The 13,840-nt window shown below is 42.8% G+C and overlaps 2 protein-coding genes across 15 annotated transcripts in view; one reads left to right on the plus strand and one right to left on the minus strand.

Moving 5' to 3' along the window:
- The window catches only part of Camkmt (calmodulin-lysine N-methyltransferase), a 383,042-nt gene extending 381,754 nt beyond the window's left edge, over positions 1–1,288 (minus strand). Inside the window, exon 1 of one of the 2 annotated variants that reach the window (XM_087552977.1) lies at positions 1,063–1,288. In XM_087552977.1, coding sequence (XP_087409103.1) covers positions 1,063–1,200 — 138 coding nt within the window. In that variant the 5' untranslated portion in view covers positions 1,201–1,288. 2 annotated transcript variants of the gene reach the window in all.
- The window catches only part of Prepl (prolyl endopeptidase-like), a 29,970-nt gene continuing 17,146 nt past the window's right edge, over positions 1,017–13,840 (plus strand). The window contains exons 1-5 of one of the 13 annotated variants that reach the window (XM_087552485.1): positions 1,625–1,677; positions 2,593–2,672; positions 3,333–3,539; positions 11,748–11,870; positions 13,080–13,146. In XM_087552485.1, the coding sequence (XP_087408611.1) occupies positions 2,664–2,672; positions 3,333–3,539; positions 11,748–11,870; positions 13,080–13,146 (406 nt within the window). In that variant the 5' untranslated portion in view covers positions 1,625–1,677; positions 2,593–2,663. 13 annotated transcript variants of the gene reach the window in all.

Genomic DNA, 13,840 nt, shown 5'->3' on the forward strand with positions numbered 1-13,840 from the left:
CCTGCTGTAGATCATCTGTATCATCAGACCATGAGCCAACATAAGCCCTCCCTTTCTTAAATTGCTTTGCCTAGTATTTTTGTCACAGTGATAACACTAGTAAGTAATACAGTATGTTAACAGGCATCGTAAGCAAGGGTTTTATACATGCCTCTTTCTCTTACACACTTCTACCATAACTGTGACAACATGCCAGCCAACTCCCAGAACTGTGGGTATAGAGACCAGGTACACAACAGTAAACAACGCAGGTGATCACAGGTTATATCAGTGGACTACCAGGTGGTTCACAGAAGTTGTATGACATGTGGCATAGGGTTGGTTGTTAAAAAACAAAACTAAGTAAAATGATACACTAAGGCTCATTGCCCTGAGCCACTGTCTTAGTTACTTTTCTATTGCTGTGAGGAGACACAAAGACCAAGGAAACTTATAAAGCTTCACTGGAGCGGTTTGGAAGAAACGAGTCAATACATTTGGATTCCTTGGTACATCTTGGGCAGCGAGTATCCTAATAACTACTTCAAACTTAGAAGATAAACGTCTGAGTTTCAAGTGGCGGGAAAAAGAGAAAGCAATAGCTTTTCTTCTCCGCTTTACTCTCCGATGTACATTGCACGGAAACGCGGGCAGAGTCCCCATCCCATTAGTGAACCTTGAGGTTCTCCAGAGACGTGGGACCAAAAAGTGCACCCAGGAAGTCGGTGACCGCAACCAGTCTGGGACTCAAAAAGCAAAAAAATAAAATAAAATGGAAAGGGCAGGGAAGCAGAGCTGCACGCGGTGAAGAGAGGCGGTCCCACCCATCAGACAGGCGAGCAAAAGGACACTATTTGGAGCTGAGTTTCTAGGACCTCGCTCTGGCTGTCCCGCTCTCCAACCCCGCCAGATTCTCCCTTTTTTGGTGGGACAGCGTAGATGAAGCAAGGGGGCGCTTCTCGCTTGGCTCCTGACGAAAGGGGAAGTCAGCACCCGGCTGCGGAGAACCGCGAGCCGCGGCGGCGCGTCCCGTACCTGAGAGGGGAGTGGCTACAGGCAGAGGTGGCGAGCGCTAGCCCTTACCTGTCGCAGGAGCTTCCACCGGACAGCCCCCTTGGGCGCCGAGACCAGCGACCCTTGGCTGGCACTGCCAATCATGGGACCCTTGCCCGCCTCTGCCTCAGTCTCTCCATCCCCAGCAACCGCGACCTGCGACTCCATCACCAGGGTTGACTGGACCCGGAGGTGCCTCCGCCACAGCTCTCCCCAGTCAGGACCTGCCAACTTCTTCCCTGTCAGGACCTGTGACGCCGGGCCTCTCGCCCACAGCCCTTGCTTGCACCCTCCCCGAATTCCGCATTTCCGGTATTCGCGTCTCCTTGGCAACCAGAACAGCGGCGTCACATCATTGCACCAGTTTTCTGGTGGCCATCTTAAGTGAGGGCGAGCCGGAGTGGGATGGGACTGTGGAATAGCTGCAGAGAGGGCTTTCCTCGTTGTTTTCTTCTTTCCCGCTTTGTCTCTTGCTCGCCATCATACCAGAAAACCAAAATTCAGGTGTCTTTTAAGGTGAGTGAGTCCAGGAAGAGAAAGAGCCCACCACTGACCATAATAAAGATGGCGAAATGTGCTTCCCTATCAGGCTGGATTGGTGTTACGTAGACCAGCGTGCTGCAAACTAGCTCTGGGCGGCGCGAGGTAGGTTGTCATTCTTGCTGGGTGCTGAAGGCAGGCTTCGGGTGGACAAGTCTGAGGTTACTGCAGCTCCTTCCTGAGAGCTTCGGGTTCTCGTATTTGTCTTCTCTACCTTTGCTCGTCCAGCTGTCTTTCAATTTGCGTACGTATACAAGGGTTGCTAGTGGGTCCCCTTTCCTTAGTCCTCTCCCCACCACCTTCCAGCCATTCCTCACTTCCCTACTCCCTTTTTGATCCCTGTCTTTTCTGTCATGCTAAACGGTACCATTCCCTCACGTCCTGAGACTACGACGTGTCCGGCTGGCACAGTTGCACGGGGAAATGAGTAGGTGCTCCTGGGAACACCCATTTGCCTACCCCACCTGTACCCCTATCCTTGCACTCTGTCTTCACCATGAAGATGGTGGGTGAATGGATTAGGCTATGGGGACAGATTAAGCGATTTAAGAGCATTTTTCTTCTAGGCTACTGCTCCACCGGCCCATTATTTTGCTGCGACATAAGAGATTAAGGGGGGGAGGGGGCGTCATAGCTGGTCGGATCTATGGCAAAACTGACGCAGTGTTGTTGTGCTACCAAGGAAGATTTCTCTAATTATGCTCAACAGTGTTTAACATAGCTAAATTATTCCTATGCTAATAATATTAACGATCTTTTGTTGAGTGGTTACTACGTGCCAGGTACTGGGACTCAGTTTTTAACCTAAATTGTCTGGTTTTGTTACAAAACAACAACCCCAGAGAATAAGTGCTATGGTTAATTATGATTAATGTTTCACAAGTGATGAAATTGAGTCCAGATGTAGTTAACGTGCAAGGCCCAAGACTTAAACCTGGGTCTCTGCTATGGCAGGTAAAATGAACTTACCTTCCAGCAGAAACCAAAGATGACCCTACATTTTATTTTTTCATCTTGCAGTTGTTTTTAATTAATTATCCTTTTATGTCGCTCATGTACAAGAGGAGGAGTCAAGTCAATTGGGCGTTTCGATGTATCAAGTGAGTTGGGAAGATGTCTTGAGCTCCCCAGAGCCACCCTTGGGTCCCCTCAACCATGAACAGCACTCTAGCTTTCTCGTCAAGTACATGTGAAGCTGTGTGAAAAGTATCTGGCGCCTAGGTTCACTCAACAAATATTAATCCCCCTTTTCTGAAGTGATTCAGGCTTTTCCAGTTTGTCTTTCACATACCAAAGATATGCCCAGAATTATGTAAGCTGAAAGCCACTTTGCCTTTGAACCCCCTCTGAGTACCTGATTGCGACTAAGTCCATTTACTCGTTTGCAAATTTTTATTTTGTTTGTTTTCTGTTTTTTTTTGTTTTAGTTTGCCCATACGTTCTCCAGAGTCACTGCTGCTTAGTTTGACCCTAGAAAAACTGACTTGACAGATGACATGTTTAAGTCACGCCTGCCAAGAAGTATGATCTGAATGAACTTAACTCATACAAGTTTTTAAATGCATTTAACCTAAGTTATCAGATGTCTACAATTATTTGTAACCTAAGGGGCTCATGACACCAAAGGGGAGGGATAAAATGTGGAGGCCTCAAATGCTGTAATATCCCATTACTGTATAATTATTCGTATGAAATCATTCACGTGCTGGCAGCCCCTAAGGAAGCAAAAACCAGGGACTTTGCCATTTGCCACCATGCAGCAGACGACCAAATTATTTCTCGGAGCTTTGAAGTATAGCATTCCTCATCTTGGGAAATGCATGCCGAAACAGAATTACTGTAACGTCGCTGACCCTTATTACAATAGACTAAGATTGAAAAACTATCGGCTAACCAAGTGTCTGCAGAATAAACCCAAGATATCAGAATTAGCACGAAACATCCCAAGTCGGAGCTTCTCACGTAAGGTATGGACTATTCAAATTAATCTATTTGTAGGCCATTAATACTAATTTTAGTTCATAAATAATGGGTAAGGTATCCATTACTAATTTTCTCAGTAATTCTAATTTGACTTTAAGATTTGTAATCAATATGAGTATATTTGTAGTCAATATGAGTATAAAAAGCCATATGTGAACCTATAAAACTATAGCTTTATATATACATACATATAATGTATATAAAAGTGCAGATTGATTGAAAGCTGATTTGATCTCAAATTTTAATGTACCTGTAAATGTGTTTTAAAATATAGCTTTCTAAAATTACTAAAACACCAAATTATACCTCTCAATAAACCTAATAATATACCAATTCTTGTATGACTCCCAGGTTAGTCACCGTCAAAAAGTGCTATGTAGTTGTGCATTATTTCTCGATACAAAGGAATGAAAAGCTATCATGCATTTTGGACAACTGAAAATACTGACTGTTTTTCTGTCTGGCCCCAAACTGTGGGCTTGACTTCAGCCCTGAGCAACTGGTTGCACTTGTAGAGAGAGTAACCATGTATTCCAGTTAGCCTGAGACAGGCCTGCCGTCACCTGTTGCTCTGTGTGATTATTAATAGTCCTCTCTCCTCTCAAAAGTGTCCCATTTAATCTGTCATGTTACATGGTCACCATACTTAACTTGAAATCAAGCTGTTCACCCGCTTGCTGCTTTGACAGATATCCTCTCCTTCTGAACTCTGTCCCTCAGACTCCTTTCACTACACTTGGGGTGCTAGAATTTACAGTATCGTAGCATTCCTTGACCATGTCAGTCATTGTTGTATCTGTTTTGGTTTCCTCTAATTGTGGCAGATTGTATATTTTTAAAGTTATTACTCTAGCTACTTTCAGTGTGGAGCCCAGAGGCATTAGTACAGTCACAGGATTGTAATTCAGCTATAACCACTATTTCCAAAACCTTATCCTGTGGCCCTCCCCAAGACATCCCACAACAGTGTGTTTCCCTCAGCCCTGAGACATCTAATCTGTTTCCTACATCCATGGATTTACCTATCTAGTGTTTTGGGGTGAGCAAAGGCACACAATACTTAGCATCCCCCCCCCCCCCCGAGCTAAGGACCGAACCCAGGGCCCAAGCGCTCTACCACTGAGCTAAATCCCCAACCCTACTTAGCTTTTCTTTATCTGGTTTGTTTTCCTTTGCTAATGTTCTTAGGATTTCTCAATGCCATAGAATGTATCATAACTCCGCCCTCTCTATAGAGATAACGCTTTTTATAGAAATCTACATTCTGTGTATCCACCTGTTGGTGAACACTCAAATGTATTCTAAATTAATCTTATCTTACCTAATTTTGTTTTTTTGTTTTGTTTTTGGTTTGCTTTGAAATTTTTTTCCTTTTTTTTTTAAATTGGACTTTTTTATTTATATTTCAAATGTTAGTCCCTCCTTTCCCGGTTTCCCAGATATAAGCCCCCTAATCCCTCCCCCCTCCCCTTCTTCTATAAGGGTGTTCCCCCCCAACTACCCCTCCATATTCCCCTACACGGGGGCGGGGGAGGGCGTCCAACCTTGGCAGGACCAAGGACTTCTCCTTCCACTGGTGCCCAACAAGGCCATCCTCTGCTACATATGCAGCTGGAGCCATGGGTCAGTCCATGTGTACTCTTTTGGTAGTGGTTTACTCCCTGGGAGCTCTGGTTGGTTGGTATTGTTGTTCTTATGGGGTTGCAAACCCCTTCAGCTCCTTCAATCCTTTTTCTAATTCCTGCAACAGGGATCCCATTCTCAGTTCAATGGTTTGCTGCTAGCATTCGCAGCTATTTTTGCTATGCTCTGGCTGAGCCTCTCAGGAGACAGCTATATCCAGCTCCTGTCAGCATGCACTTCTTAGCTTTTGTTTTTAGTTTTTACTCCATGGTTGTTCTTAGCTAACTATTTGATGCACATATATGTCTCTTCCCTTTAGCTTTTCATGTTGGTCCTCTCCCTTCCTGGACTTCCAACATTTCAGTCTTTTAAATTGCTTTCCTTTGGAAAGTTAGCTTGGCTCTATGATTCTTAACTGTATGCACCTAGAAACTTTAAAGATTCCTTTTCTGTTTTGTTTTGTTTTTTGTTTTTGTCTCTTAATGTAGACTTACAATACTGTATGCTCATAAAGCTTAAGGCTTTACCTACTGGGCTAAGCCTTTGAGTTGCTTTATCGTGCATCTTGAGTAGAACATTTTGTCATTTTTGTCTCAGATTATAAATAGTAAGAGGAGTTACCATCAGAGTAGCAGCTGTGAGGTTAGCTCAGACCCTAAGCCAAGAGGTTCTCTGAAACCATTTGTCTCTGAGGCAACTGTTAATTTTGTCATAGATTCCTAGAAACTGACCTGACAGCAACTCTACAAATAGAAGCTCTTTTAGGAACCTCTTCCCCTGACAAAACTGCTCTGCTTCCCTGCGTTTTGTGTGTCAACAGTTCCTTCTCTGACAAACGAAATGATCAAAATGGTGGGGTGTTTACTCATTTATGCTCTGAGACCTGGGGAAACTTTTCAAAAGATAATCCCATAGCTATGAAAATACTCTGAGGACAAAAATGCATCTTTCTTTCTTTTGGGAGGTTCCTCTGAGTTCCAAATGTGTCTCCTCTTACAGGTTAGAGTAAAGTAGAAGGCCTTTAATCGATCTATTTAAAGACCAACTACTTACATAAGTTAACAGAATAACAAGAGACGACATCATATGTAACAGAAATAATGAAAAGGAAAAGAACTGGCCAGAGCTAGTATGACTCTAGACTAGTCAGGGATCTTAATCAAACTCCAACCTCACTGTGCCTTGTTATCTTAGCAACAGATTATCATATAACTTTGGGATCTTTTATACCAACTTCTGCACTCTAGACATGTGCCAGGAATCCTGGGAGCTTTGTAGAAATGCAGATTGCTAGATCTCAGGCCATCTCTGTTAAATCAGAATGGCTGTAGGCTAAGGATCTAGTTTCTCCTTTATTTTTGAGGCAAGATTTTTCTGTGTTGAGCAAAACTATTGTTCATGCAATCCTCTTGCCTTAGCCTTTCAAGGAACTGGGATTATAGGCCTCACATCCAGCCAGAAGTCTGATTTTTTTTTCTAAGTTCCTTTGGTAACTAAACTGCAAGCCCTGCCTGCCACTGACCCTATATCTATATTTAGAAAGTGGAGATTCTTGGTGACTAAGTGCCGCTGATCTAACTCTGATTTGTTTAGTTGTAACGTTCTTTTCAGCCAGTATCTGGTTACCATAGCATGTTAACCAATCCTAGGATTTCCTCCATTGCCCTTACATTTGCCAGTGATACTCAGAGAGTAGAGTCAGAACAGAGACCATTGCCCTTACCTTCCATTCCTCCTTGCACTGTTCTTCCTACAAATAAATAACTTCAGAAATAATTCACCATGACAATTTGAACAAGATAAAGAATTTAGCAGCGTGTGGTGGCACACCCCTTTTTTTCCAGCACTCAGGAAGCAGAGGTTCTCTGAGTTCAAGGATAGCCAGGGCTGTACAGAGAAACACTGTCTCAAAAATAAAAAGGAGGAGGAGGGATGTGTTGATTATAGGTTTAATATTTCATGTGAGACAACTACCAGAAACTGTCAAGAGAGTCTTTTTGTTTCCAAATTTAAGGTTTTAACACATTTTCAAATTTGTAAAATAATTTTCTGTTTATTTAGAGGGTCTCAAGATTTACCTTTTGGGGTGAGAGACATGGCTTAGCAGATAAGGGCACTGACTTGCCAACGCTGAGTCCAGGACATGGGTCCCATCCCTAGAACTCACATAGAGGAAGGAGAGAACTGACTCTTGCAAGTTGCTCTCTGACCTCCACACACGATGGATGGATGGATATGTGGATGGATGAGAGAGAGAGAGAGAGAGAGAGAGAGAGAGAGAGAGAGAGAGAGGAGTTTATCTCTGTATTAGTGTTGGATAACACCAGTAGACTTTTCCAATGATGAATAATCCAGTCATTCTTATCATTTTTATGAAGAACTCTACTTGGTCACATACCTGTTGGAATTCTTACTATTAATGGTTTTGTTTTGCAAACAATAGGTCAATCCCATTTTATTTAAGACTGGTTTTGTGTGGTTGCTGCTTGGGTGTGGTTGAGACCAACCCAGGAGCTTTCCAGTGCTTTACTTGTAAGCCCACGGTTGATGCTCTTCTACCCTTTTGGGGAAAACTAATGATCTTGTCCTTCTGTCTTATAATAGTCTCATGATTTCTCACTAGTGTCTCCCAAAAGTACATACTTTTCCCTTCGAAAAGCCTGTCTCTCCCTGCTTAGATTTCTGTGCTGTTCTAGCCAATCCATGACTAAGACAAAGATCTCTGCCTTCACGGATGTTAAATTTGTTTTTCAATGGAAATGAAGATAAGAATAATCAAGTGAGGGCTAGGCTTGTAGCCCTATCGGTAGAGGGTTTGCTTAGCCTGCTAGAAGTCCTGGATTCAACCAGCATAACAACTGGGCATAGTGCCAGCTTCTGAGATCCCAGAACTGAAGAAGAAGAGGCAGGATGGCTGTTAGGGTCATCCTCCACTACATACCATAAAGGGACATCCAAGGCCAGCCTGGGCTAAATGAAATTTTCTTTCTGAAACAAAAAGAATAATGAGTTAGAGGTGACCAGTACAGTGGAGAACCAAAAGAAGAGGAGGTTCAGGGAATGGCAGGAAGTAAGCACACCCTAAGTGAGATGAGAAGGTCGGGGTTGGGCTCAGGGACAGTGTGCATGTGAGCTTAGACTTAAGATTGGAAGAACTGAAACAAGCAAGCGACAGCTCAAGTGGACAAAGGGGGAGACTTCGCCCTGCCTTGTCACTGAGTTTAGTGTCAGGTTATATTACTCTAATGAAGCCAATTGAATAATTTTACCTTGTTTTCTGTTTTCTTAAATGGTTGATTATGAGTTTTTTTCCCTTTGAATGGGGGGGGGGCAATGAGGGAGGCACAGAGGTAGGAATAGCTGAGGCAAGAGTTCTTTGTACAGCCGACGTAGGTCAAACTCAAATGATGATCTCACAGAGGCTGTGGTGCTTGCCCCAGTCAGTATTGCAGCATGGGGAGGCAAGGGACTCAGGTTCCCTCCCCTAACTGAGGAGCAGGCGACAGCCGACAAATTCTGAGGAGGGAAAGCCCATTTTTATTACACATGTGGCCCCTGTTAGGTGGAACATGTTCTAGTAGATGGCCCACCACACTGAGGAGTATATGGGCAGCACAGATGTGTCCACTGTGGGCTATAAAGGGGGAGGGGACATGAGCTAGGCAGGGAGTGGGTCGGTGGAGGTGGGCCTGATGGTAAATATGGTCAAAATAGGTTATATGCATGTGTGAAATCCTTAGATGACCAATACGATACATTAAAGTGGAGACGTTTCATCTGTTGAAACTGTTTCCATGGTTTTCATGTGTAATGCCCTTTGTCTTCTTTTCCTTGTTTTACCACACATTTGTCTTTTTTAGTAGGCTTTTAGGGATGACGGAAGAGCTCTCTGTTCTTGCTTCTCTCTCCATTTTCTTTGTTAAGCAGTTTTATTGAGACATGCAGTTTCCCCTCATCTTGGACTGTTCTGTTGGGAGGCGCAGAGTCAGTTTGACTGTTTTAGCTAAAGCATTGACTGCTGGTTGTCTCTCTGGCCACTAGGACATCCTTCTGTCTGTAGGAACTCTGGTGCCGTGCAGACGCTACACAGTACTCCTACCCCAGTGGTTCCCTTTGTCAAGGGTTTCAGCCCTATCTGCTTCACCAGAGCACTTCAAGTGATTGGGCTATGATACTTCCTCATTTGTTACCTCGTGTCATTCTGTAAGGGCTCTTTAAGGTTCTTTTTCGATTTTAATTTTTACGGATACAGACTTTGTTGTTCATTTGTGTGGATTTTGCTTCTTCAGTGTATTGTAACCAATTAGTTGTTATTCTTTTCAATGCTCAAATTATCCCACATGTGGGTAGTGGACACCCCTTTGCACTGTCCCTTGTGTCCTGTTGGCATGCCTCTGTTATCCTGAGAATACTTCCTTTGTGGTACAGGATTTTCCAAGCCTACCTTGTGCTGTCCTTAGCTGAGATCTGGAATTAGCCACTTATTAATGATCTCATCTCCATTCTGTTTTCCTACGTCACAATTTTATGTCTTTAGAGTTTAACATCTTTCCCACAATAAAGTTTGATTGTTAATACCTGTCATAGTTAAGGTGGGTTTTTGTTGGGCCCTGTGGAAAGAGGTAAAAGGTCTTCTTTCTGCTCCTGAAAAAGTGATACTGTACATGAGACCTTCTGAAGGGTTCAGCAGGGAAGGGAGTTCGGCTCATCGGATAGCGTGCACGGGGCCCTGGCTCAGACTCGCAGACCACAAACTGGAGTGACAGCACTCAACTGTAGTCCCGCCCGCTAGAGGTGGTGGAGGGCCAGATGTTAAGGTCACCTTCCTCCTGAGACATAGCAAATGTCAGTGCAGTCTGAGAGTCACAATATTCTGTCTTAAAAAAGGAAAAAGAAAACTTTCCAGGAAGACCAGCAGTATCCTCGGAATTCAGACCTCAGTTTCAGAGCTTCTCATTCTCCACAAGAGACTTTCAAGACAAACTTGCAGCCATATTCTGCTTTATCAGTTACCATCCCAGGCCATTTCAGAGGGTGACAGATAGATATTGCCTTACTCCAAACATCAGCCATGTACATATGAAAATGCAAGAACATGAGGGAAAATAAATATGTCAAACCCTCATTATTTTGACTGCAAATAATTTTTCAAAAAATTACAGCTGTGCTTGAAGAGAGACGTGGAGAGGCTGGTAAGAAGCTCATTGGCTCACGAGCTTGTTGCCAGGACTTGCCAGTGGGGTTCAGTTCCACGTAGTGAAGGAGAGAACTGACTCCCCCCAATATGAAAGAAATAAATATATGATAATTTTAAAAGAAAGTAGATACTGAAAATTAAGACTGCCATAGCTGCTCTGATGACTCATTAAATCTAATCCAAGCCATTAGAGCATCCCCAAGGTTTTTAAAGAGTGACTTTGTGAAAGTAATTCTTTCCCGTTTAGTCTGTTTTGATGGGTTTTCTGTTCTATTGTACTTCCTTTTAGGTTGTACGCTTCTTAAATCTAATCTACATATGTACCTTACGGTCTCAACATTGTTGTTAAGTGCCATGAGCAAGCGAGCGAGCGAGCGAGCGAGCGTTCTTCAGCAGTAAGCATGAATCAGCTTACAAGGGGCTCCCTGCCACCCTGGCACTGTCTCTCTGCACTTGTCATAACCAGCAAAGAGCTAAAGAATCAGACATCTTGACTGAAATTCTTCTGCTTAAACAAGGCAAAGCAGTGGAGTGTTGGTTGAGTGAATGTTCTACACATTGGCACTTGAGGGCTCCGCCTTACCCAGTGGTGGTGGTGCTCAGCAGGAGAGGCCCCCAGAAGTGTGGGTGGATGATGGCCTTGTTTATCCATCCCTACTTACCACTAGGTTCCGTTGTTTTTGCTTCCTTTTTCATAATAAACTAACCCTTAAACAGAAAGGGAGGAGCCAGGCAGAGGTGGAGCGGGCCTTTAATCCCAGCACTCAGCAGGCAGAGGCAGGCAGATATCTTGGCTTTTGAGGCCAGCCTGGTCTACAGAGTGAGCTCTAGGACAGCTAGGACTATAGAAAAACCCTGTGTCAGAAATTGAGAGACCTTGTCTTCTGAGCCACTCTCTGATCTAATGGACAGTTCTATCAATAGATAAATAAATAAATTTATCAGGATAAATATTGTAATTCTCTGAATTAGTAACCTACAGCTAGTAGTTAAGAAATACCTTCCTCTCTGACACTGCCCTCCTTGTAGGATAGTATGGTACTTACAAAACTCAACTGGCTTTTCCCCCCTGCGGCTCATTCTGATTAAAGATGTAAAAGCTCAAAGGATTCTCTTTCCTCCTTAACTGTATGTAGTGTTTCTGAACATTGCCTGGGCTTCTTGTTGCTTCTAGAAGTATCTTAAGGACTCATACTTGTAACGCATCAAGTGTCATTTTTTTTTTGATGATCTTAAGAAAGGACAAGATTTATAAAACACACTCTATAAAACACTTAACAATATACGCCTGCATGAAAAATGTAACAATCCTAAGAGCTGACACTTCCCATGGTTTTGAAGGTTTTGATCATACCACCAAAAATGTTTCTAGGATCTTCTGCCTGTTAAGCCAGAGAGTGAAAATTCCATTTCTGAAGACATGGATGCATTTGAAAAAGTGAGGACAAGGCTAGAAACACAGCCACAGGAAGAGTACGAAATCGTCAATGCGGAGGTGAGCTACGCAGTGTCTTCCAGGAGGGCTGTCTGTGTGGTCAGTTCAGGGAGTGAGGCACCTTGCACTTCCTAGGCAGAGCACCCCATCCAGATCAGGTCCTGCTCGGCCTGTCAGGCATGCTGAACACCTTCAGCCATCAGCAAGAGAGAACACAATCTGTATGTTAAAACGTAAGATAAAGTGCCCAGGGTAGTAGGTGAACTCTGGGAAGATGCAGGGGAGCAGCAGCTCGAGTGTGAATTCGTGGAAATCCCAAGAAGTTATATACAACAGTTCATTTCTTTGTTATTTCAGAAGTATTTACATGTCCTGTCTATATTTTAATAAAAGGAAATTCTCTTTAGTAAAGCTTAAGTACACAGTTACTCATTTTATACTTACCAGTCATAAATACTCAACTGAAATAAATTGAACAAAAAGATTGAAAATTTTTTAGTAAAACTGAAAAACAGCCCACAGATTATTAGTGAAAGTCACGTTCACAGTAAAATACAAATAGCAAGGATGACCCAGATCCAAAAGGTGCCGTAATATAGTGTGGCTTACACCGCCTGAAGTGAGGTAGTCAGTCAGCTGCATTTCAGGTGTTAGACAAGAACTCCGTACACACACACACACACACACACACACACACACACACGTGTATAGTTAATATTTAGTTTCTTGGGGTTGGGGATTTAGCTCAGTGGTTGAGCGCTTGCCTAGCAAGCGCAAGGCCTTGGGTTCAGTCCCCAGCTCCGAAAAAAAAAAGAAAAAAAAATTTAATTTCTTAATCTCAAACACTGTTTGTCCTACCACCATATACTTCGTATAAAATCAAGTCGATGACGACAGTGATTGTAAAAGAAAAGATACCAGAATATTGGTTGGCATTTCAGGTTAGCCAGAGTTTTTTTGTCTGTATCGTTTTAGATTATCGTTATGATGCTACTTGATATTGTTAATTGAGTCTCACTATACAGATATTAGACGAGCAGCATAGGTTTTGTTATGCCCTTGCATTTATGTATTGGAAATCACCAACAATTCTGAACTTAGGAAAGCTGTTTCTTGCTACCTGTGTTGTAAAAACGGTCCGTTTCATCGTTCATTCACATACCTCAGTAGATCTGACTCTATGGTAGGGTCATCTCTTCATCTGAAGTAGTCAAACCATTAAATAATTAAATTACTCTCAAGTAAGTCTTGTTTTCTCCTTATTGTCAGATTAAACATGGCGGCTTTGTCTATTATCAAGAAGGTTGCTGCTTGGTCCGTTCCAAAGACGAAGAAGGTAGACTACAGTTCTTCCTCACTGATGACCTGGCTTCCGGCGTCAGTTGTTCACTAGGCTTGACACATAACAGTTGCTCAAAGCTATTAGAATAGACTTTGTTAAAAATTATTTCTAAGCTTTTTAACTGAGTGGATTTTACTATCTGGGTTGTCTTAAGGTACAGTTAACGACCCACATTCAGGAGCTTTAACACAGAGAAGGGAGATGGGGTCCAACATGTTTGAAGTATGTTCTGTCTAGGTGCTGTGCTAGGCACTTTGCATGTGTTACATGTGTTAGGTATGTTCTCTTTGTAAATTTGGTAAATACTAGACCAGTGGTTATGAACCTGTGGGTTGCCACCTCTTGGCAAACCTCGAACTTCAAAAGTATTTACATTATGATTCATAGCAATAGCAAAATTACAGTTATGAAGGAGCAACAAAAATAATTTTATGGTTAAGGGGTCTTAACATAAGGAACTGTGTTCAAGGGTCACAGCGTTAGGAAGACTGCGACCCACTGTCTTAGACTAAGACAGTAGCTCATAGGTTGATACATAGAATAATATTGAATAAAATATTTTTAATAATTGTAGAAGGACATCAGTCTGTGACCTCAGAGAATGTCATTTTAACACATTAAGATATAGTTTAAAATGAATTACAAGGATATGTTGTGGAGTTCTCTCTTCCCTACTCCCTTTGTGCAG

Source organism: Rattus norvegicus, chromosome 6, assembly GCF_021556685.1.
Source record: "Rattus norvegicus strain SHRSP/BbbUtx chromosome 6, alternate assembly SHRSP_T2T, whole genome shotgun sequence".
NCBI lineage: Eukaryota > Metazoa > Chordata > Mammalia > Rodentia > Muridae > Rattus > Rattus norvegicus.